Source organism: Lepeophtheirus salmonis, chromosome 8, assembly GCF_016086655.4.
Source record: "Lepeophtheirus salmonis chromosome 8, UVic_Lsal_1.4, whole genome shotgun sequence".
Lineage (NCBI taxonomy): Eukaryota > Metazoa > Arthropoda > Copepoda > Siphonostomatoida > Caligidae > Lepeophtheirus > Lepeophtheirus salmonis.
Window position 1 is genome coordinate 37,716,449 of NC_052138.2, and position 25,687 is coordinate 37,742,135.

Consider the following 25,687-nt stretch of genomic DNA (forward strand, 5'->3'; position numbering starts at 1 on the left):
TGGCATCCATCTTCATCTTATTTTTGACTTTGCCATATAAGATATGGTCAGAAGGGCGAACAAAACAATTTCTACGCTAATCAAGGACTTCATGCCGTGAGCAACGTGCAGCATAATTCTGCAAGACGTCGTGCGTACCAGCTGCTCGCCATGTTGTTCAAACAAGGGGACAAGCATATTGAATGAGATATTAACCAATTGTTGGACAATATTATACTTGTAAAAATGATTAATGCAAATAGATAGGGAACTAGCAAGAGTGCAAAAATTCCGCTTAAAATCAAATTGAATTATGTATCTCAAATGGTTCCAAAGTTATGCATTTTTATGTTTGGTCTTTGACCTTCAAATCTCAAAATTTAATAGCCTCTTACTGTTTCTATATAAAATCTTTGAACAAAGTTTGATCAAAATTGATTCTGTAACTTTTGCTGACAAACAAACAAACAGGGGGAAAAAAAATAATAGCCGCCTCTGTTCAACTTCCTTGGCGGAGTATCTATAATATGGTATTAAAATTCTGGATATCCTTGTATTTGCCTATGTAACATATGTGCTTATATAAATGATTATATTCTGTATTTTGTTCAGTGAATAGGTTCATTTATGAGGATACTTTTATCCTTCTAATAGGTATACATTCTTTTATAATTGTGTATGATATTAACATTCTATGGAATTGGAATAATGTATTTTGTAGTTATGTGAAAAAATATTGTGCTTAAATAAATAATACGTAACTATTTAAAACTTTTATGAGAATATCAATGCATATTCTAAGGACGTATGACTACAAAAATATTCACTCTCATGGATATCATTTTTTGAATCTTAGGATGTACATACATAGGTAGAATTGGTAAATAAAACTTGATGCACATTAAAGGATGCTATATTTTTCAATTACAACGTAAAATAGCCACAGTTTCGACCGTGGCATGACCTCTATTCACGGTCTGAAGGTGTTACAGACATTCAAAACATATACACATCGGACATGGCAGTCCACATCTTATTAACAGCGACCTTTAGATAATCCACATTCATGTAGGAAGTCTTGCAGGCCTTTCACTTCACTAAGCTCGAGATTGTATAGTCGATGGATGAACTGTCAGGAGAGGAGTGGCTCATATGTTTGAGGGCCACAATTGCATGAGGCTCTCCTAGTTTCACTTTTATTGCAAAGAGTACTGTCTTGTTGCCATACATACTTCTCCCATTTTCATCAATTCTAGACTCACAACCAATTTCCTGACTTCCAGATACTCCTTGGTCCCAATTTTTGGACAATTATAAACCAATACGGGAGCATTCGCTTTCCGTTGAAGCCTACCAATCAGAGTAACACCTTGATTTTTATCAAGAATTTCCTAATGCAATTTACATCATTTTTTTTGTACTTATAAGGTATTTTTTTAGTTTCAGAGAAAGATGCAGAATCTGGATCTGAAAATATTTATCTACTAACTATATTCGACACTCTTGTTTTGTGTTTAGATCCTTTAAGGCTAAAAAATAACACAAAATAATGATGAAAATGTGAAAAAAAAAATCTTTATAAATAAACTATAATTGTTTATTTCGACCAGCGGCGATTAACAAAGCCTATAAAGGTTGAGTTAATATATAAAATATAAAAATTATCGTTCTTAATAATAGTGATGCATTTATAGTACAAATATTAAAATACAAAAACGTTAAAAAAACGTGACAGTGCAGAGGAAAAAACAAAAACAAGTGTCACACAAAGAAAGAATTTATTAAAGATTGCTTAAGGTCAGTCTCACTACCCTGGTGAAAGCAAAAAGGTATTTTGTCCCAAAGAATAATAGATCTGTAATAAAAACTATGCTTAAAAATGTCAATCTTTGGTTTTGGTAGGTAGATATAGGCCACATAAGTGGACATTTCGGGTAAAAAAAGGTCATTTTAATGTATTTGTAAGTAATACCACTTAGAAAAATATCATCTCAGTCCATGTGCACAACAAAATAAGATTTAGTGAACTAGTATGTTTTTTTTAGATATTCTTTAACCTATAAAAAAGTACTCGGCATTGCCCAGATTTATTATTTGTCGATAAACCTACAAATTGTGCACACTCACACGTAGATACTCACTCAATAGTTTAAAATTCTCATTGTACATTCTGTAGCGAGAAAATAGAAAACTTTAGTACATATTTTCTACGACTGTTTGGTAAGAATGTGTGAAGTAAAATTTAAATAAAATCTACATTTCTTGACGTCAAAAACTGATTGGGTAGTGGCCAAAGATCCGAATCTTCCAAGGGCTTTTAAGGTGGATCGCATCATCAGTAAAGTGCAGGTAATAATAAATTCCTGCAAATGTAACAAGAAACTCTTACCCCCAAATTTGGAAGATGTATTCGAGGAAAAACTCTATATTAGCAAATTTCGCCGATAATGGGCGTTAATTCGGACTTTTAGGTGCTTGTATAAAAAAATGAGAAAAGTTATGAATTTTAATGTCGTTTATCTTATTATTGTTTTTTCTTTAACCCATATCAGATATGTGTAAGGATTGTGTTATATTGAGTTAAAGTGGGTTTTTTTGTTTGTCATAATAATAAATAGAGGTTTGCCTATCGGGCATTCAATTTTTTTTTACATTTCCTCCTTAAGAATAAAAAATATAACAGCTTCAGAAAAAAAAATATATATGATTTGATGAGTTAAAACTCATCTAAGGTCATAATATTTTTTTAAAATTCTATATAAAGTATGAGTTTAGCTAAACGCCTGCGAGATTTAATTTATTTTATAAATAGTGATATATGTATAATATACTCCCTTTTTTCTTCATTCTGTACTCATATATATCATATACAATAGGGAGCAATATATACAGCACACCCGGTGACGTTTTTTCATACATACATAAATATTTTTCTATAGGGTAGATTTATTTTAAATTGAATTAATGTTACTTTTTTAAAGACTTTTTCACTACACTTAGCAAGGTTTTTTGCAAAAAAAGAGATGTTTCACTCAAATAAGTCAAACTGTATCAACTCACTGAATGCTCAAATTGTTTATCATGGTCAAATTAAGAAATGCCCTAATTCCCTTACTGGAACAGCGAAGACATATTTATGCTTTATTAATATAAATATGAGGGCAAACATTCCTGGGCAAAAATCTCCTGCCCCCTCACAGACATCAAAATACAATTAAAGCCACCCTAATTAGAAGATTTTTTTCAATTTGTACCTATATACAACCGTAATAATAGTATATAATTTATGGTTGTTTTCTGAAATATTTAGGAAAAAAAAGTACCTCTTGTTTTGACATTTTACTAAACATAAATAATATTTCGGTTGTTCTATATCTCTCTTGTGTAAACGAAGACTTTAAGTACTAAACAAAGGCCTGTGGATGTGAAGAAATATTATATAACACTGAATAATGGAGTAATTAAATATAATTTCCCAAAAAATTTAATTCTTCTCACAAGAAGAAGGAATGATTAAAGCATATTTAAAAAAAAAAAATCTCTCTAGGACCGAAAGATTATTCTTTCGTCTCTATAACTAGCTCAAACGATCGATTTGCACACGTCAGAATCGGTACGATCCTCTATCATTTCGACCCGGCTAGACTCTATCTTTATGACTCTCTATGCATCTTTATCAAATACTAGCGGGAGTATACGGGATTGATAGGAGAGATTGAAATCCAGTAGAATCGTTGATTCTCCTAGTAGATATCATGAAAGTCATACCCTCTATGGTACCGTGGCCGGTAATTTCATTCCCAGTAAATTAATTCCCTTTAAAATTCAATCCCATACATTTCATTCCCACTTTGAACAGGGATATTTAGTGACGTAATACGGTTTATGATTCCACACTACATAGTTAGTAGTTTTTGTGTACGGCTGTAGACGGTGGGCTTGGCACTCGACAGTTGGCACTGGAGATGAGTGATGAATGATGATTAGTGATGGGTGGGAGACGGATACGAATGATTTATGGTGTTTATGGATTACAAATGACGTCGTGATAAATCTTTAATAGTGAGTAGAAATGGAATTCCAATTCGTTGATATTATTTATACCTTGATAAATACAGGTAAATGCCGTCATTGCTCTTCCTCTTTTCCGTCGTTTATTACTACTCGCTCCTACTCCTTTTCAACCATCGACAATCATCAATTTCATCATCCTCTTTTCTCTTCCTCTCCTCTTTTCAATTCAAATCTACGTAAACAATAAATATAAGCATATTGCTCGGGCCCCTAACTCCCTTCTCCAAATCACTTACTCTCCCCTGCTTTATGGTCAACTCTGGATTGAATCCTACAAGTTACAACAATCATCATCATTCATAGGATCATGCTGGGTTCCGTCAATAGATTTCTAGAATACTTCAATACGTAGGTTTCAATGTATTTTGAAGGAGACACGGAATATTCTACTATACATAGTCCATTGCAAAGAATCATTAACATTTATATGCAATCAATTTCTTCATCAAGAGGCCATGGAGGTGATTGTACTAGAGTTATAGAACTAGATCAAGATGTGGACCTCGCATGCATTTCTGAATATGACATATAATGATAAATATATCTAAATATTTAATTAAATTATCACAAATTGTTGCACAAAGAACTATTTCGGATACATAAACGATCACAAACCCTGTACTGACCTCCAAATCGAATTAAATAATTATTTGTGTAGCTGCATAATATACATAGATAGACTGTCAGAAACCCCTTTCTATTTTATAATACAGTAAATTGGATATATTTAACCTTTACTTCTACATGCTAAAAGAAGCTGTAAAAAATCTTTGTAAGTAAATTACTCAATATGAACAATTTTAGAAAATGTAAAACTTGGGGAATGATTCGGAATAGTTTATGGATTCCACTTCATTTTTTATTCAACTCTCAATATCCAGAAAAAAGAATGATTCCAACTGATATTTAAAACAACCTGTATAACCAATTCTTAAAGATTAAATTGTAAAGTATTAGATATAAATTTATTTAATAGATATAAAATATACATTTAAAAATATTGTTCATAATTGATAACTACACTATGGTATTCATTTTTATCAAACTGTATTTAATCCAAATTGGTATGAATGAAGACAAGCTGAATTTTTTTAGGCTCAATTTAACATTCCTTATATCCTAAAACTTCCATATTGCATAAATAATGATATAATATCTTTAACTTGTCCTCTAATTAATCCAATATTAATATGAGCGTTCATGTAGTTAATAAATGATTTTTAGTTATATGTATTTTGTATATATATTTTGAATATTATATGGGATTTATGATGCTCAGGGAAGTGGATGTGGAAGATTTTTTTTCACTCAATAGTTAGAGTAGACTTGAGCGAACTGATACCTGAATTTACGAAATACGAATAATCTCTATAGGATTAAGTTCTTTTGATAATTCAGTTCTTTTAGTGACTCAGTTCTTTTGTTGAAACAGTTCAGTTGAAGGGTTGGTGACTTTGCAATTGTTCGTGTGTGCAAATTAGAGTGCACTTAAAGTAGCAAGCTAATGAACTACCGTGCAATACACAAATATATACTTCTTCATTTGAATATATTGATAATAACTAAATAAAAAAGTTAAAGTGGATAGAAATATTTGATTGAGGTTAAGGGATATATTCTATATATGGGAAACTTACGGTATAAACGAACGAATCATTCATGCAACTACTAAGGACTACTAAAAGAAATACACTAGTACACAAACTCAAAGAGGCAAATTTTAACCATTTAATTTTAAGAGGTTAAGGTCAAATGCCAAGGTTACGCAAAAACGTAAAAAATGCACAACCGACCATAACTTTAGAACAAATTGAGACACATACCTCAATATGATTTTATGTGGAGATTTTGCTCTCAACCGAGTGTCTTTTTAAGTTGAGTGTAGTTTTTATGTTGATTAATCACTATTTTTTTATCAAAAAATATTTTATTTACGTTTCCAAATAGACTTATATGATATGTATATGTTCGTTTACAATTAGTTTTCTTCAAATCCAATTAGCACTAAAATGTTATTTACATTAAAGATGAAACGGATTTAATGGAATAATAAACCAAATATGTAACTAGAGATATAATATTCTTTTTCTTGAAAGCACATTTACTTACGTAATTCATATTCCAAACAATAGTATTAATGAGGGCTTTTCTTTGTTTGTATTCCTTAACTAAATATAGGACTTATTCATCATATTTATGATAATAATATTGCCTAAAGAATAACCTCAATACTTTAACATTAGAATGACAAGATATCATTTTTGATTTTGTCATAAAATATTCTGCCAAGGTATTTTGAATCAATATTAGTGGTACATGCTTTGGGCTTATTGCTATATTATATTTGCAGATATATATTTTGAAAGAAAGATCCCATTTTGGATGGACTCGTTCATCGTATCTAAATAAGTCATTTCTTTCTAAAGTTGTTAAACATTTAAACAGATAGACTACAAATATTAAAAAAATCATATTTTTATCTGAGTGTAAGTTAACGCTAGAACAACAATGGTACCATTTTTGACACCACTTTGACTTCATCGTAAAACATCAGGGCTGTAATTACCGAGGTGCCCCAATACTTTTAAATACAAAATGAACTTATCTGAAAAGTTTAATCTAATTTTCAAGATTTAATTTAATTTAAAATATGTCCTCCAATCCTATATATTCTTACAACTAAATGCCCCAAATACTGACAATAGTTAATTAACTGGCTCTTATAGGGGTTCCCAGGATCTTTTGAGATTTTTTTATAAATAAAATTCTCTTATTTAAGTAATATATATACTTTATCCCAGAAGTGAGACTAACTGGCCTAAATGATTATCACATTTAATGTTTAAGGCATTTAATACTATCTAATGTTTAGAGTTGACAATTTTGTAAGGAAAAAAAACCCACAAGGAAACAGCGGAGGGAGACATATGGTACTACTGAATTAAGACCCTTATTTATATATTAGTTACCTCTTAAATGATTTTGGAGGCTAAAATAATTACTGCTATAAAAAAATTAATATATATTTATTTTATTTTGCATTTTTAAAACAATTAAGATCTAAGATACGTGGGAAAGCTTACTTTAGAGGAAGAAATTAATACCACGACCACCAAATAAATAGTGAACATAAATAAAAAATAGAACATGCAACAACCGTTTTTCCTTTTCTAATTTATAAACCTAGTTTTTTTATCACAAACTCTCAACTCTACTAATGTTCAAGACTAACTTATTTGACTTAACATGTAAACAGTAAGTCCAGACAAAGTTTCAAAGCGATATATTTTTTAATGATACTTAAAATAGTTCATGCTATCTAGCAAGATAGTAAAATTAACCAAATCTAAAATTATCCTGGATCCCTACTTGTGGTTTGGTATTTGTAAGATAATTTTTTAAAATATTTTTTCAGTGCCATCAACAGTCCTAACCCTTCTTCTAATAAAAGTTCCAGTATGAAGCGGAAATTCTTTACAAACGTCAACTTTAGGGGAAAATAAACTTTTATTACAGTTATGGCCTAATTTTTGTAATTGTGCCTTAATTTTGTAGTCGGTATTTAATGAGTAATGAAGAGACTCACACAGATGATTTTTTGGGAGTTATAACTAGTAAGGTTTCTCATTGGACGGACAATGGAGTTGAGGATCAACGTTGGAGTGGGACTTGTCTTTATTTCCTTCTTCTCATTGCTGATTACATCTAATTGAATGAAACGTCATGACAGCTAAACTGTTATCCTCCTAAAGAATAAACATTCTTCCAATTCATCAATGAATAATTTTTTACACATGAATTTTCACTTCTTCAAAAATTTGCTCAGAAATTCAATATTTTAATGATTTGCAAGAAGTTAATACTTGTATTGCAACTATATCTGTCAGAACTGGATGAAAATAATGAAGTGTCGTAGATAAATAAAGAACGCACTCGGAAGAAATTTTTTCTTTTGAAGTCAATGTGTTTGTTGCTTCGCGTCTCGGTCACTCCTAGAGTAGTCCATGGACATTATGTATATGGACTTCAAAGACAATTCCTTGGTCAGATAGAGTAAATGTAATACCTAGTTGATTACTTATGATTAAAGGAACATGATTTTTTTTTGACCAGCATAGTTTTGAATCTTTGATGGGATCCTTTTTCATACCTAAAAATCCGCGAAATGGATGTGCTATCCCACTATCGTTCTTGTACACATTGTTTATTTTGAAAAACTTAAAAAGATTGGGTTCATTTTTGATAACAGCAGGTTTGTAGAGGACGGTGATATACACTCTTAGTCCCAGTGTTAAATCCAAGATTACACAAATATTAAACTTCCTTTCTGTTAAAAAGAAAAAAAATTATGAGATCAATATTAAAAAAATAGTAAGAAAAGCGTATTATATTCTTTACTTTATTAAGAGGAAGTGAAGGTCCTTTTTAAGGACAATGAAGGTAAAAGTTATATATCCGTAATACACATAAAATAAATAGGTTTGTACATGAAAGTTATATAACTATTATGTAACTTAAATAGGGTTAACGAGATAATTAAGAAAACATTTCTCATGCTTAGGTATGGTATACCGTTAGTATTGAATCATAAAGAATAGAATTAAAAGGGGGATATTATACACATGTTTATGGGAAAGAAAGCTGCGGGAAAATGGAAAGGAGAATTTCTGAGTTTTCTTACAGATCACACAAAAGAGAGGATATCTTAATCAATAGGAAATGAGTAGAGTTGTAAATTATACAATCTGTCGTTATGTTAAGAGAAGAAACTGAAAATCAACATGATAACCCCGACAATTTGAAGAATGTTTTGGTAGAAAGTGGCTTAGATGTCATGACGTTTCATTAGATCAGTTACAATCAGCTGTGACAAGGGAAAAGGAGGGAAGGAAATAAATAAAGACATTGGAAAGAATTACTCCGATATCGATCCTCAATTCTAATACAAGTTAAACAAGGGCTAACAATTATAACTCAACAAAAAAATCATCAAGGTTACTTGGCGTCTTTTTATGAGCACTCACGAATGCTCAATAAGTTTTTGAATATAATTGAATGTAGTAGAAAAAGACTAACTCAGGAGTTAAATAATAATGACAACAGTTGAGGAAAAGAAAATTTATAATTATGATTACCAATTCCATACAAGCAGACCAGCTAAAAAATACAGACGATTTACATCACTAATTATAATTAAAGAGGAAAACAGCTTTGCTGTCATGCCATTTTATTAGACTAGCTGCAACCTGCTATGATATGAAGGAAATAAACCCAAATCCCACACTTTATCAATATCTATTATCTACATATTTTTTACAAACTATTCTTTTATTAGCTGTCAATGTTTCTACTACTCATGCCAAGGCATATGAAAAGTAATTAATAAGAGCACTAATTACGAACACATAGTTTAAAAAAAAATTACGCTGCCAAGTTCTTTCACTTCCCTATTTATGTTTAGAGTTGTAATTTCTAAGCATTTACGCAGTGTTTTTCTCCAATGAATTAATTTTTCTTTCTAACGAATTTGATAAATAAAAGAATTAAAATTATCCAAAAATCACTTTGTATACTTATTCCACAAAATTTAATTAATTTTACCATTTACCATGTATGTGTATATATGAATGATTTATTTTCTTATGAATAGAAAAATATCCATGAAAAAATATAGAATTCTGTAAAGGTTATCTAATAAATAAACTAATTTATTATTATTTATATAATATATTTATTTACACATATTGATTGTTAAAAAAAATCAAGAGATATGACATACCTGTAGATTGGAACATTTATTAATATAATAAATGTCTTTTTGAAAATTATTTATAATATCCATAATCATTTTCTTATTTTTTTTATAGATTAGTTTCATCCGAACCTCCTAAAGATAGAGAGGAATTTACTGCCTTGAAGGCATTGGATAAACTTCTTCGCAAATATGATCGGAGGTCGACTCCAACCAATGATTTACGTAAGATAATATTTTAATGACATTACCATATATAGTGTGGGATACCCAAAAGTTGTAGTCCCATTAAATATTATCCCCCTTATTTCTTATTACGAGGCTTCGTTACACAACCAAATGACAGCTGAAGCAAAAATAAATAAGTATTGTTGTGATCCCGTGTATTTAACTGAAAAAAGGTCTGAGTAACATCAAATAAGGCATATCTCCTCCGCAAGGATGTTACTGGCGAGAAGGCTGCAAAGACTGTAGGTTTCTCCACCCAAAATGTCTACAACATAAAGAAGTCCATTAATGATATGAAAGTTGTTGAAATATGTTTACACCCAAGAAGAAACAAAGATTTTGTAGCAACATTATGGGTGACTGGTGACCAGCCCCATGTGGCCATCCTCCAACCCTGACGTCAAGCCCCTGAACTTTGAAGTTTGGGGCGTTTTGGAGAAAAAGGTCATGTGTCACCTTTAATCTAAATTTGGATTGGCTCCGAGCTGCCATCCTGCTAGTATAATACGCCAGGACACCACCTTCATTGTTAAGAGCTGCAAACCTATTGACCCCCGTGTCAATGCTGTTATTGGTTGTGAATGATGACGTATCGAATATAAAATATAATAAAAATATAGTATTTAAATATAATACAAATTCTTATTGAGTTATCTTTTTTTGATTCGATAAAAACTACGTTTTTCATAATTTAATTATGGAATTTCAATTTTTAGAGTCCTCACTCTGTCAATATTGGAATTTAATTTGTAATATTTTTTGAGAAGTTTTGTATTCTGGTTTACAAATACTGTGAACAATTTCATATTATGTTCTTTCATAATCCGTAAGTAGATTTTTCCCGACGTATGTAATACCCTTGTAGTCAATGGCAAGGGGTTTAAGCGTTTGTTTTTTTGTTCTTCTTTGCTATGAATATTTTAAGAGATACTGTAAGTTAAAGATGGTGCAAAATTTGCGATATACAAATATTTTTTGAAATATAAAAATCATGATCTAAAAGATGACTCAAAATTATTTAAAAAACAACAACAAAATATTGGTCCCATCAGATCCGTTGTATTGCAAAAGTTTTTAATTAGTACAGTCTGTTTAAATTGGGAAATCGAGCAAAAAATTATACAGGTACTTAAAAGTGCGAAATTGGAATCTTATCAGATTAAGAAGTATTTAATTAATTATTTCTATTAAATGAAACATTTAAATATAAAGTTGAATATTAGGAGAAGAATATGGAACCGTTGTAAACAGTGCTTCCGGATCCCCGAACCAAAAAGATGCTATAAATTCAGTCAAAGGTGCAAAAAACAACGTTCATATATCTAGTACTTGTTGAAGAATCCTCAACAAGTTGAATATTGATTCTATTATTGATACATGTTATTTGCATTAAATCAAACTCTTCCCAGATCTTTAAAATTGGAGTATATTGCAGCTGACAAATTTATGCCAATCAGGAATGAAAAGGGGAAAAAAATGTCGTCCTTTTGCTGAGTGTCTATCCTTTCCCTTGGCTTATCTACTATTTTACTTACTCACAAATACATTGAATAGACATGTATTTTGCCTTTTATGTTTGGTAATGAAATTACATAATACCTCCACATAAAGGCGATAAACATAAAGTATAAAAGTAAAATTTTAGAAATGCAAGGAAGCATTTTCCTTGATTATTTTTTTGGTCAATGTACATACTTTCTTCTTTTTCACTCTCCTTGTCACTTTCTGTGGGCAGGGCTCTAATATGATATGATTTAGAATATGATTCGAGTTGTAAGTTATAAGCCCGAAAAATTACTCTGACCATTTAAATAATGTTGATCAGGAGAAGACTTAACTATCATGACGTTTTATTAGATTAACCTCATGTAACTATGAGAGGAAGGAAAGAAAACACAAACTCAACTCTGTATCCAGCAAGAACATTTCAGGAAACATTTTTATATCAATCCTCAATTTAAAATGTTACTTTGTAAGGGGAAGATAAAATCCTTATTAATAAAACAAAGTTTATCTGTTTGTCTGTCAAACACTCATTTTGAGTGTACATTGAATATCTTAGATCTGCATGACTACTTGATCTAAAAAATAACCAATGTAGCGTATGTAAAACGCAAAGTGCGTGCCATTAAACAAAAATCATAGTACATTTTATTCTTAGTTGATCGTAAAAAGGGTTTACATATCTGAACACTAAAAATATTTGTTAAATCGAGTTACTTTTGTATTTGTGTTTGAAATTTTGAGTTATTTCATGGAATGGTATATTTTTTAATTTTTCTAATAATTACTTTCATTTCCTGTTATTTTTTTAAACTCGGGCAAAATTATTTATAGATATTAAAAAAATGAACTTTTTAAATTGAGCATACAAAAGTATGTAACAAAGGCCTTCAAAAGCTTTCTTCAGTTGTTAAAAAATAACTTTGATCAAATTTGGGAACCCCGTATAGTACCATAATAAAATACGTTCTCGAAACACAAAAATTACTAACGTGGCATTTGCTCTTCCTCAGAGTTTACATTTTAATTCGCATAAGCTCTTTATTTTGAAAGGGGAATTTTGAGGTTTTAAGATTTTCTTATGCTAAGTTCTTGGAAATTTATTACGTGCTTATGCACTTAATAATTAGATATACCCTCTTCAAGAATTAAATAAAAATTATAAAAGCTAAAAAAAAAGAGAAAAAAAAAACTTTTGAGGCTTTTAAAATTGCAAGAAAGCAATTTTCTTGATTACTTTTTGGTCAACGTACAAAAAAGTACTTTTTTACTTTCCTTTTCGTTTTTAAAGGGGGGGATGGAGCTGAATATGAATATGACTTAATTAATGCCATTAGTGATGTAAATCGTGCGTATTTTTAGCTTGACTGTTTGTTTTTTTTGGAATTGGTAATTTGAAGAATGAATTTTATTTTCCGCAGCCCTTGTCATTATTATTCAACTAGTGAGTAGTGAACTTCTCTTCCTACTGCATTCCATAATATTTAAAACCTGATTGAACAACTGCGTGTGCTCATAAAAGACGGAGAGAAACGTTAACCACCTGTTGTAAAGTTGTAATTGTATGCCCTTGTTGGACTACGAGTAGAATTTGGGATCGACATCAGAGTACTTCTTGTCAATGCCCGTGTTTATTTCCTTGTGTAAATGTCAACTTTGATGCAAAAAAAGGGGGTCAAGGATGTTCGCAAATGGTCTATTTATGAATTTACAATAGCTACAAATTACTTGCAAGCATTATAATGGCTGGGTAAATACATGGTTCTACATTAATACAATGTATCTTTGTTTACTTTGCTAAAAAATAAATTAGAAAGTATATTGCTAAAAGTTTTTATATATGTAAAAATTAAGTTAGAGTATAAATCTTTTAAATAAGGTAAAAATACAAAAATAAAGTGTAGATCGTATAAGTTTGCCCGAACGTCATACGTTTTCTTTCTATCTCGAAATTGGAGTCAGCGAGAACTGATAGTAAATATTGCAACCTTTTAATAATAAGGAAATAACATTGCAATGCTAAGAATATATTACTAATGTAGGAGGAGAGGATCTCAAATCAATCGATTGCATTTGCTCGAATGAGTTTCCACGTAGGATTAGACAATCATTGGAGTTTATACGCTATATTTCCATTTATGCATGTCTATAGTAATTCTCTATTTCTGTCATTAATAGATTTGATGACATGTAATTTCCTATTCATGATACTTATTACGTTTATCCTGTAATTATCCTGTGGTTGTCTCCAATTTTGAGATAAAAAGAGAAAGTATGACTTGTAGGCAAACTTATACAATGTACGCAAAATATATTCACCAATTAATTCATCAAAGGATAAAGTTTCCTTTATCAATATATTGCATAGCTCTTATCACTGTCTATTCAAAATGACACAAAATATATAACATTATCATTTATTTTATATGGACGAGTGAATCTATTTAGTCATATTGAAATATATGTAGCTCTCTACCCTCCGTATGAAGATAAATATTTACTATTTTATATTAAATTATATTAAACTGTATTCAAAAATCAAATTCAATGCCAATTCGAAATATACATTCATACGTAGATTCATAGCTAGAGCTTTGGAAATAAAACCTATTAATATGCTAATAAAAAGAAGAAACCGAACAATGAAAATCATAAGCCTGAGAAAATGTTTAGGAGAAGAGCAGCTTACTTCTCATGACGTTTTATTAAATTAGCTGTGAGCTGTTATGAGATAAATATAATCAACACAAATTCTACATTTACATTTATTTATACTTAGTGGTCCATTAAAATCTGAACACTATGAATTTTAAACTCCAATAAGATATGATTAATTAATTAATTAATTTTATAATTTCAACAAAATTAATACTATAAATAGATGTGTATCTGACATTTTTTAATCCTTAGCAGCAATGACTGCATCCAGGGGGCAGCGGAAGGCCAGACACCTGCTGGCAAATATAACCATCTTATATGACGTCCCAGTGCTGACTGACATTGGATTTGAGGGTCTCGGTGTTTGGATGAAGGACAGTTTAGTCCTTTCCCTCGAGTTGCACCCAAAAAGTGTAATCGAGGGAGTGACCTTAGGGGGCCAAACGCGTTGAAAAAGTGTTCAAAAGACCTCAAATGACCCATTTAAAAGAGACTTGCAACGGAAGATATGGGTTATTTTCATTGCTGGTGGGACAAGTGGCCTCTCCATACTCATAAAGCTCTGTCCACCCTTCTTTTTTGATAGCTCTTTGGACAGTCTGGTGTTGAACCCTGAGATCTCTTGCATAGTTCCTCATGGACTTGAAGGGACACCTGGGCTATTTTTTTTAAATTTCTCTGGATTCAATTTGGCCTTTTTGACAGAACCTTTCTTCCTTTCCAACGTTTCAGACATGCTCACGACGTAAACGGTGGTTCTAGAGACACCCAACGGCTTGGAATGCACAAATGGAAATTTGTCAATCACGTTCAAGTGTCGTTTTTATCGACTTATACGTAAGTTAGAGAGCTCAAATTTATGCTATTTTTGTAACTAATTGGTTATGCTTTAATATATGGAAATATTTCACTGGAACACCCTGTAACTAGGGAGAAGATTTTACATTTGCGAATTTAGTTGAGCGTTAAGACCACGTCTGAGAAAATGACATATGACTATGGTATGCCTTTCAGACTTTTCCTCCTGTGTGTTATGGTTATAATTCCCCAACAAAATATACATAGCGTTACTCTCACAGGAACTGAATAGTTAGATGTTCCATAAATAAAGAAGAATAAAATAATAAATATAGCAGCGTTAAAAAATAAAAATAACTGGATTGATTTCCATCAGAAAATATCTCACACTTTTTTAGTTCATATTTTTTACAATAGTCCATAGTCATTTAATTTAAAAAAAAAGTGATATCAATCATTATTTATTCATTTCGTCAATTTTTTTATCTTCTCATCTTGATTTCTATAATTTCATACATTTTTTAAAGTGAATAAAATCCGTTATTCATCAATGTAATTTAACGACATTGATCACATCTACATTTTAATTACTTTTTTGTTTTTGTGTACATATCTAGAAAATGATAATGTACCTTTAATAAAAATATAATTAACTATCTTTTTGTCACTTTAATAATTGACTCTTTTCAGCACAACGAAATGTTTCATATTTCTGTTGATTTTTTACAGAAATTAATACAATACTATTATTGACATAATGAGCAATCCCCTTTTGTAATGGAAAGTTACTGCGTCAGGAAAATAAAAATAGATCTCCCGAAATCTTGGTATAATAAACACGTAATGTTATTATTCAATTGAGACCTTTTTTAACAACAGCTCTCTTATACATGATTTTGAAGAAACTGTAATATTACTACTCTTCTCCTAATATTTAATAAAGCCTGCTACTTTTGAGCCATGTGATATAATGACTTTAATCAAATTTTACAGGAGAGAGCCATAAACATAATTATAGGAAGTATAATTTAGTAATAATGAGTTGAAGTTCAAATTGCATTTATTATTTTATTGGAGGGGTCCAGGGATGGCTCAGGTAATCTCTTATGAAGTAGTGATTATATTGCGTCTGGAGGAAGGTTACCAAGGTACCAGTTATTTAATAAAAGGAGGGATCCATGACGAATGGGAGAATTGAGGAGAAGGAAAGACGTGGAGGAATACAAGGATTGTTTTATAGGAACAACTATGTTCTTATTAATACAAAACCCTACTCTGATATTTACACAGAATACATAACTATTTATACTTATGAAAAAGTAAAGACAGTACTTTACAAATATATATACGTACAAGAAAATACAATAAATAAAAGAATCAGAGGGAAGGAGACACGTATACATTAGAGATTACAATTTTAGTGGGCTTTTTTTCTTTTTTTAAATATGGGGATAATAGTATTTAGATGATTTGTTTCATCATTCAAGAAAAAAATATTTGTTTATAAGGTTTTTGTTTTTTTTCCGAAATAACTTTCAAAATGTCCATGTTAAAATTCTTGTAGATATCTTGTTCTGCTAGAAATTTGCAGTATAGAGAGGAGCCCTTCAACATTTAAAATGCACTTTTGAGGGGAAAATTATGTAAAATATAATAATTATTTTATTATGCATTTCCTTTTAAATTACACCAAAATTAGGGAGGAATTTATTATTCAAAGAAAGAGAGATGTTTTTTAATTGATACTTCGATATTCCCTTCTTAAGAATTATATAATAATGAGAAGAGGAATGGAAAAATATATATGTAAGGAAATTATATTTACATATATCTCCTCTATAAATCCTCATTGTTATTTTCCGTCTTTTCCACAATAGTGATTAATTTATACATATGTATATACTCTCTTCATGAATATGAGAATAATGACAACAGGGTTCTGCAATTAAAAAAACAAAACAGACCGTAGTAACACCAAAAAGTCAGGTCTGAAGAGAGAACATATTAGTATAAAATAATCAAGAGTGCATGAAAAACGATCAGTAACTCTGAAGATTTATAGTTGAATTATAGGTCTAAGTCCTCCTTGAACTTGGAGTGTAATTGAGGATCGAGTATGGAATAATTTCCAGCCCATATATCCTTGACATATACGGTGTGGGACATTGATGTTTCATTAAATTAGCGGCAAGCAGAAATAAGATGAAGTAAATTAACACACACCCTACTCCGTATCTAGTCATGATAAATACAGGAATTACAGCAATATCGATCCTTAATTCTACTCTAAGCCCTAGTCCACAATAAATCGACAGTGCTACTTTTCGAGACAATCAGGTTTTCTTCTTCTCCTGAACAACCCTTTAAACTGCCTATTGAAGTTATGGGATGCTCCTTGACACTTTTAATAGAATCTACACCTTTATCTTATCTAAAATAATAGTTGTTATATTTCTCTTCGTTTTTGCTAACCCTACATCTGAACAATTTTGTGAAAAAACATATGATCTTTTAAATCGGACTAAAAACATAGAGAAAATCAGAATTAGTTATTGGAAGTAGTGAAAAATGTGATTTATAGTTATTGTTCCTACATTGTCAATGTCACAGATGCTCATGAAAAATAAACAGGCATGTGTTTGTATATTTATTTATAATTTATGTGATGGAACATACGAGCACCTTCAAAAACATATGTCTTGAATATAATATACTTGTTTTCTTTATATAGGATGTTGCGTAAAAGGGCCATCGTTAATATTAATACATAATATACAAAAATATGCCAATTGGTAGACTAATAGTGAAAGAAACAGATTGAGGTGACAAGTTGGAAATAAGCTTCATCTTAATTTCAGCTGTTAAAAAACATGGATGTAGAAAGAGAAGAGTATGGCAAGACAAAAGCAATTCACAATATTAAGTAGTTGTCCCTCCTTAAGTGTTATTACGCGAATAGTCAACCATGTAAAATAAATCCCCGAAAAATATATCGGATTTAATTACATAATAAAAGGTTGTACGATTATAATTATTACGTTATCTAAATTTTGTATCATTTTTAAATAATTTCCTCCGTTTTTCACTCAAAAAAATATCAATTAAAATGCTGAAAATACTTGTAATGAAATAAGATATCGAGAAAAAATAAATTCTCATTTAAAAATAATCTTTACAAAATGAGTTTAAGATTGGGGTTTAAAAGTTTCTGAAGTCACCAATTAGTTTACGCCAAAGTTCAGAAGTTTAGTAAGTAGACTTATAAAATAATTAAAATGTTCTTATTATATTTTTTTTGCCTCCAATGTCAATAAAAACCTGTTTGTCACCGAAATAAAACCTTGTTTGCCTTCTCTCTTTCTATAGGTATTCTCTTTTTGTTTCTTTTCTTCTACATTCAATTTTTGTCTCTATTCCCTTCTGTTCAGTCCTGCAATGGGGACACCATCTGAAAGTATATACATTTATAAAATAAACCCTTTTTTATATAAAATTATATAAAGGTGTTGATAACTTTTGGGGCTAACCCCGACAATGATGAAAGCTAGCAACACCCCTGTTTGTCGATAAATGTGAATTCAAAAGAGTAAGAAGCACTTTGTAAATATTGGGGATTATAATATCCCAGTTAGCTAAAGGAGTGTTAATCATCCAAATAGGTAGTCAATTTTTGTTTTCATTATGAATTATTACTTTAGTCAATCATTTAATCTATTCAATTAACTCAGTTCGAATTTACCTTGTCTCACTTGATGGGTCATGACTATTTCATAATTTATTCCTATTGATGAATAATAAGTAATCCTCAGAGACGGAATTAGTATAAGGGGGAAAGGAGAAGGCAGGAGCTAGATATATGTTACACCTGAATGAATACTATTGTAAATATGAGCTACATGTTATAGGAGGTTGAAGGGACAAAATCAATAATTACTATAAAGAGCAGAACCTTCTACATTCAAAATATAATTTGTGTAGGGAAAGTGTTATACTTTCATTTAAATTTGTATATATAAGAAATTAGTTTACACCAAAGATGGGCGATAATTCTTCTTTTAGACGGAGATTTTAAATATAAATAATAAAAAATAATAAAAAAACACAAAGATCAAAAATAAGGCCATGGTTTAATTCTTTTTAAATTTAAATTAAAAATATAATATTATAAAATTGGTTTACAAGATATCATGAATTAAAAAATAATAAAAATACTAATTTCTTCATATATAAGACCTCATAAGTAATTGAGCTATAGATCCAAAATTTAATTTATATGATGTCAAAATTATACAAATTTTAGTCAAATCTGTTTCATTTTGAAAATATATTATGGAATGATCCATAATATATAGGCATGAATACTGTGAACAAGTTCCAATTTGTATAAAAAAGTTAAAAAGTTGAGATTACTCTCCCTTAAAATGCATTATTTAATTACAATATTGTTCCTTTTAATTCCCAACTATAGATTGATACTATCATTTCATTTTAATAGATTAAAATGACATGGTTTTTATGTATTTATGACTAATATAACTGTGGGTATTTGAACTTTATAATGTATCACAGAATACTTATATTTTTTAATATTTGTATCCAAATATATAAATTTGCTTCCTGAGAGTAAACTTTCCGGACTTTTGGTACCTCTTCACCTTTTGTGATCTCCCTCCAGATAAAAACCTCTCGTACTATTCTATCTAGCCACGTCTGGAGTGGATTTAGATGTGCTACTCCTAACAGGAGTCTTCAGTCTCTTGAGCTATGGTTCTTAATCAAGGGTTCACCAATCCCTCCGAATCCACTGACGCCACAGTCGACCGGAGCGATCTGCTTTCAGTGCGGAGTGTAGATACAATAGTGTTGCATTTGCTCAGACCTCCCTCCAGGGAGATACCAAAAAAACAAAAAATTGCCTGTGAGCTTGAAAAAAGTTTGTTTTCTATGTAAGATAACAAATATTAAGGTCCTTAGTAAGATGTGTGACACAAAATAAATACAGCCTATTCGTGTTAAACACTTGTTCCTCAGAGGCTGCATGTGATCAGGCCGCATTGTAGAGCTTTGATACCTGTACTGGAGGGAACTTAGTGCACTCAGTAGTCAACTTGTGCCTGTTGTGATTGTACGTCATTTGTGAAGCCAAGTATTTATGATATTGTGTCTGAAAGACAACAGTTAAAGACACATTGATTTGCTGCAAATATTCCTTGAGTTATGTCTTAGTGTGAAATTCATGACTTTTAGGTTTTGTTCTTTGAACGCAATGGTTTCTGGTTCCAATTGATCCAAAACTATTTTGTGCGCTAATAAAATATATACCTATTTTCTGATAAAATTATATTTTATTGCTCCAATCACGAATGGGGTCGGTGAATGCACTAATGAAGCTTGCAGTGTTCAATACATCCAATAAGATTAAGAACCACTGCTCTAGAGGCTTCCATCAAGAAGGAGTTAACTAAGCTTGAGTCTGACTACATAACCAAGGGCTGTAAGGGATTTTGGCATCGTATTGAGGTAATTATTAGAACTGAAAGCTCACATATTGTATAAAAGTTGTACAAAACACTATTTTCAGAGTACTTAGTAAAATAAATACCCTCACAAAACCTCTTGTTTAAATTTTACTCATGAAAAATTAAAAACGATAAAATATGTACATTGCATACATATAAGAGTATATAAGTATTTGAATCCTTGTATTATTTTTATAATACAAATGGATACAAAGTATATCATTGCTTTAGATTGTACCATTCTAAAGTAAATATAGCTATATAAATGCTGCTTGCGTATAAAGATATAGTTATTTATAAGTAAATATGTAGCTTTTTCTGCTTTCCATAAATGTGTACAATGAAGGTACATACTACATACATCCGTATATACCTGTTTACAAAAGCAGAATTAAGAATACAAAGATGTACACTTATGATTAGTTAGATTTTATATTTTATTGCGTTGAATGAAAGAGAGAGTAGTTGATTAGCCTGTGTTTGTTATGCCTTCACTGAACTTTGATAGATCTTTGCAGCATAGGATGGGTGACTTTAATAGAGTTGAAGAAATAAAAATCATTTCTAAATATGTGATTCCCTTCCAAACTAAAAGTGCACGGTAAAATGGAGGAGCATATTTTAAATCAATCCGGTTTACTTTAGAATGAATATTTTAGAATACTAGGCTACATTCTTAAAAAAGTAAGGACTATTTTGGTTAATAAACAATAAAAAAACTTTCAAAAATCAAAAATTGTGGAAAGGGTGTATGATTTCATAACGCCCAAGTGAGCTTCAAAGAGAGCATGAAGGTCGTCAGGTCCTCCCAGAGTCATGTTATAATATTGCAAGCATAGTGTCTTTAAGTCAGTGTCTTGAGAGGTTCCCTGGAAGTGGAATACACCGAATAATGGGGATCATGGAGGATGTGGACACTGCGATCGTCAGAATTCCGGCCAAGTAGATGAATTAGCATGCAAAAGCTCTCAATGCCAGTAATTGGACTTGTAGGAGATATGTGAAGGATTGGGGGAAGGTTTCTTAATTACGAGGACATCAACAACTGCCTTCAGCAGCAACCAAGGTCAACAGGGTCAAGAGAGGCCCAAAATTGTTGACTTGGTGAAAGCATAATGTGTCAACTGTTCACCCTCCTCCCCAGATTGTGACACCCTCGACTATACCACTTAGAGCTTAGTCGGGAAGAGAGCCTGTGCCACCCCTCACCAAAATTTGGATGACCTCAAGACCTCTGTCGAGCAGCAGTGGGTGGCCATATCCAATGCCTTCATAAAGAAGTGGTGCGGCGCGTTAGGGCCTGGTTGGAGACCATTGTAACAGCCAAAGGAATTTATTTTTCAAAATATATATGTGATAAAGCCTCAATGTGTTACTTACACTTTTTTATTCGTCCAAAAGTTTACACTCTATGTCAATGTCAAAAAGTCTACAATTTTACCTCCCACACTATATTTTCAAATACTTTATCAACTACTATCCAGGCATAATGGATAAAATATGTATTTGATCCCTTGACGACTTTATAAGTTTGCCCACAGAAAAAATTAGGGTCTGTCATTTTAAAAGTAGGTTTATTGTAACATTTAACATTATATGAATAAAAAAAGTGGCTGAAGGAAGAAAAATGCTGAGTATGTATAGCCACAAAAACAACATTCCATCATCAAGTATGGGGTAGGAAACATGATATATATGGAGTACTTCTCTGCTAACGAGAAAATACGACTTCACCACATTGAAGGGAGTATGGAGAATTATCTTTTTTTCATTTTATAAAATTCTAAATGAAAGAAATGATTGAAAAATTAAATAATCATTTAATAATACGTGATTTGATTAACATTACCTTGAAAGCATGCCTAAATATGGTTATACCGTCACTATTCATTTAGTTTCTATCCATCTTGTTGATGCAACTTTAATTTGTGCCTTAGGAGAATTGAGTGGATAATGTAAATGGATTAACTAATTATAATTCACTATATATATGAAAATATTTACATTTCGTGTAATAAATTAGTGGCTATGGTGGAGGTGCTGGCCATAAATTATCTATATTTAATTTGATATTTTCAAAAGTGCACATGAGGAAATGACTTTGAGATGCATCTATCCCTCTTTAGGAATTAATGTGAAAGCCTTTTTATCTTATAATCAATTCAACAGTGTGTAATGCTTTCTTAATGAGGCATGCTCATAGTTGTGTAGTAAAGCGTTGTTTATAATATATTACTGTACTAATATTACTTTTCTGGCAAATAATAAATCAACGATAATACCAGGTGGGAGTGAATTAATTTTGCTCTTTGCATTAATACATTTAGTAAGATCTATTTCTTTACCAATAAGTCTCTACGTGATTAAACTTTTGATATATGATTCATTTATAATAAAATTACTAAATGTAACTATCATTGGCATTAATAATGGCCACCAGGTGCTAACAGAAGTTGACCCACTCCTTCTTCCCTTAATCATAGGGATATTAAACTGCCAATTACCTCAATACCTTGTATACTTATTTATAAATAGTATTAAGTATAAAAAAATAGTTTTCTTACTTTTGAAATTTTATTATTTTAAATAGTCCACAAAAAACAATAGGTTTCCAACATTATCTTTTCTTCAATTTTCATTTTCACATATAAGAAGTAAAATAACAATAAAATACAGGTCATGACATGTTCTTGGTCTAAAATCATATTTATTATCGTTATTGCAAGTCTTAAAATACAAAAATGACCTATAAAACCTTAAACAGATCCAGGTTTGCTCTTAAGACATTGTAAAACAGTTCATGTTTTTTTGGATATTTTTGCAATTCAGAGCCATATTCGGGCCTGAAAGAAATGTATTGCCAGTATTATATTTTGTCCAAACCGGAATAAATTGACTCCTGAGCGAAGAAAGAAATTAATTTTTTGAAATTTCAATATAAACTTATTTATAACCAATTATAATTATAATTATGATTAATATATTTTTATATTTTCTTGCCTAATCCTAATAAGTAGAAAGTTTAACATAAAAAAAATTAAATCATTTTGTTATTTGTTAATATTATTCCTTTATACATAATAAAGAATTGCAATCGTCTATAAATTTGGGTGTCGGCTTAAATTTTGGTATCCGTAAGTCCCTATTTAATACTTGTCCATTTCATTCCATTCCTCATTGACTTCTGCCTTCAGGGCCTCAATGTTTGGGTTACTCACCCAGCATGTCCTGTCTAGAAATGCGGCCTGAATGCATAGTTTTTTCATTGCTAAAAATGATGCAACAATCAGCTGGAGCTGACTTCATGTCAATGAAAAGGGCTCAGTAACGTTGCAGATGTTGGGCAAGGACTTACTTCATGTATCAACAATGGTATTTCCACAATTAACAGTCCCTTATAATTAGACACCCCTTTGTTGGCTGCATGGTCGTGAATTGATTTCCTTGGGTCTGCTTCCAAGGTCTTCTTGACACATTGCAGCTCCTACAACCTCTTCTGACCATGACCAGAGTCATCCTCAATGTATTTTTTGTCATTTGAACGATTTTTAATGTTGTAGATGGTGGCACGGGTGACCTTTGTCTCCAATGCAATTCTAGTTGAGAACAATACCTCACAGAGCAAAATAGATTTGTCAATTCTTTCGCCTCGTTGTTCATATATTTTTTGGTCTGTAAAAAGTGATTAAATCAAAAAGTATATTTTGATCCATTATCAAACAGCTTTATTTTATGAAATAATATGTTAAATCAACATACAATGAAGCAACTTTTTTCGGTCAGCAAATAAAAAAAAATTATGAACTAATATGAAAAAAATATATTTACTAAAATGGCCTGCAAATCATATAGACTCCATCTTATTCGATATGACCCCGTTAGAAGCAATAAAAGCCCAATAAGGCACTTAAATCTAGTTCAAACTTTGAAAATTTTGTGCTCAGGATAGCTAACCCAGATATTGGAGATGGAGGACTTCAGTTCACTCACATTTTGGAGTGGGGTTGCATTTATTATGCCTTCCACGCCTCCCTGCCCAAAGTAATCATGGGATTCAACTCAGGGATTGATGGTGGCCAAATGCCCTTGGCATGGAAATCAGCAAAATTTTAAGGACATAACTCTACGTCCTAGAGCTCTGGATATCCCTTTGGTAACATTCTTGTAATACTGTATATTGGAGACAGTCCTCAAATTGACCCCGACGATGGCAGCAATATCTTTTTTGGGCTATACGTTTGTCAAGCAAGTCTTTTTTGCTCCAATTCATTGATTTGGTGGCCGATTTCAAAGACAAACTGCATTAAAAAACCTTACTTACAACACAATTACATGATCAATACAATCAAGTAACATCTTGTTAAGAGAATACATTAAAAAGCAATTAAATCGAGAGGTAAATTGTTCTCCTGCACCCTGTAAAACTTCAATAATTAAGCAAAACTAAGTGTAAAATTAATTTCCTTACACCTGATATAACGAAATTACTTTTTAATTGAGTAATAAGTAATAAATAGTAATATAACATATTATTTTATTGAATCTGTCACTACTTAAGTTATTAAAAAAAATGTCGAATGAATCATCATCGATAAATATATTTTCAGAAGGGAGTTACTTTTTGAAAAAGTCGAAAAATTATAGAAATTGCTTCCATGGTTTATTATTTGTACAAAAATTAACTTATGTATATTGTATAATTATATTTCAGATTATAGTTTTAAATCTAATTATATCCTAACCTTCTACATTGTAAAAATACATTCAAAGTTAAATTTTAATTCAACATTTTAAAAGGTTTATTATTATTTATTTATATTTTACATTTAAGTTCATATCTAAAAATCATCTAACAAATGGGCTGAAAAGTCCAGGACTTAACTAAAAAACTCGTTGTTTTCGGTCAAAATTGTTTTTTTTTTTTTTTCAAATTATTATTGTTTTTTATTTGCTGTATGAAGTAGAGGTCCAATATCACTTTACAATCCATTGCTTAGCTCAAAGGGTATTTATTCCCCTCGATAAATAATGATTTTGTTATAGGATGTCAACTTCGAGCCTTTTCACTTAGAAATCGAATCCAGAAAAGGATAGGCAGAGTTTTTACCATTGTAATGAAGAAAAACAAACAAGTCGGCAACTCTTTTACACTTGATCTAGGACTGCTTTATCGGGT

At 30.8% G+C, this 25,687-nt stretch overlaps 1 protein-coding gene across 1 annotated transcript in view; it reads left to right on the forward strand.

The window, feature by feature from the left end:
* LOC121123324 (glycine receptor subunit alpha-3) overlaps positions 1 to 25,687 on the forward strand; it is a 151,496-nt gene that overhangs the window by 27,678 nt on the left and 98,131 nt on the right. The window contains exon 2 of the mRNA XM_040718444.2: positions 9,921 to 10,030. Within this exon, the coding sequence (XP_040574378.1) occupies positions 9,921 to 10,030 (110 nt within the window). The remainder of the gene's footprint in view (positions 1 to 9,920; positions 10,031 to 25,687) is intronic.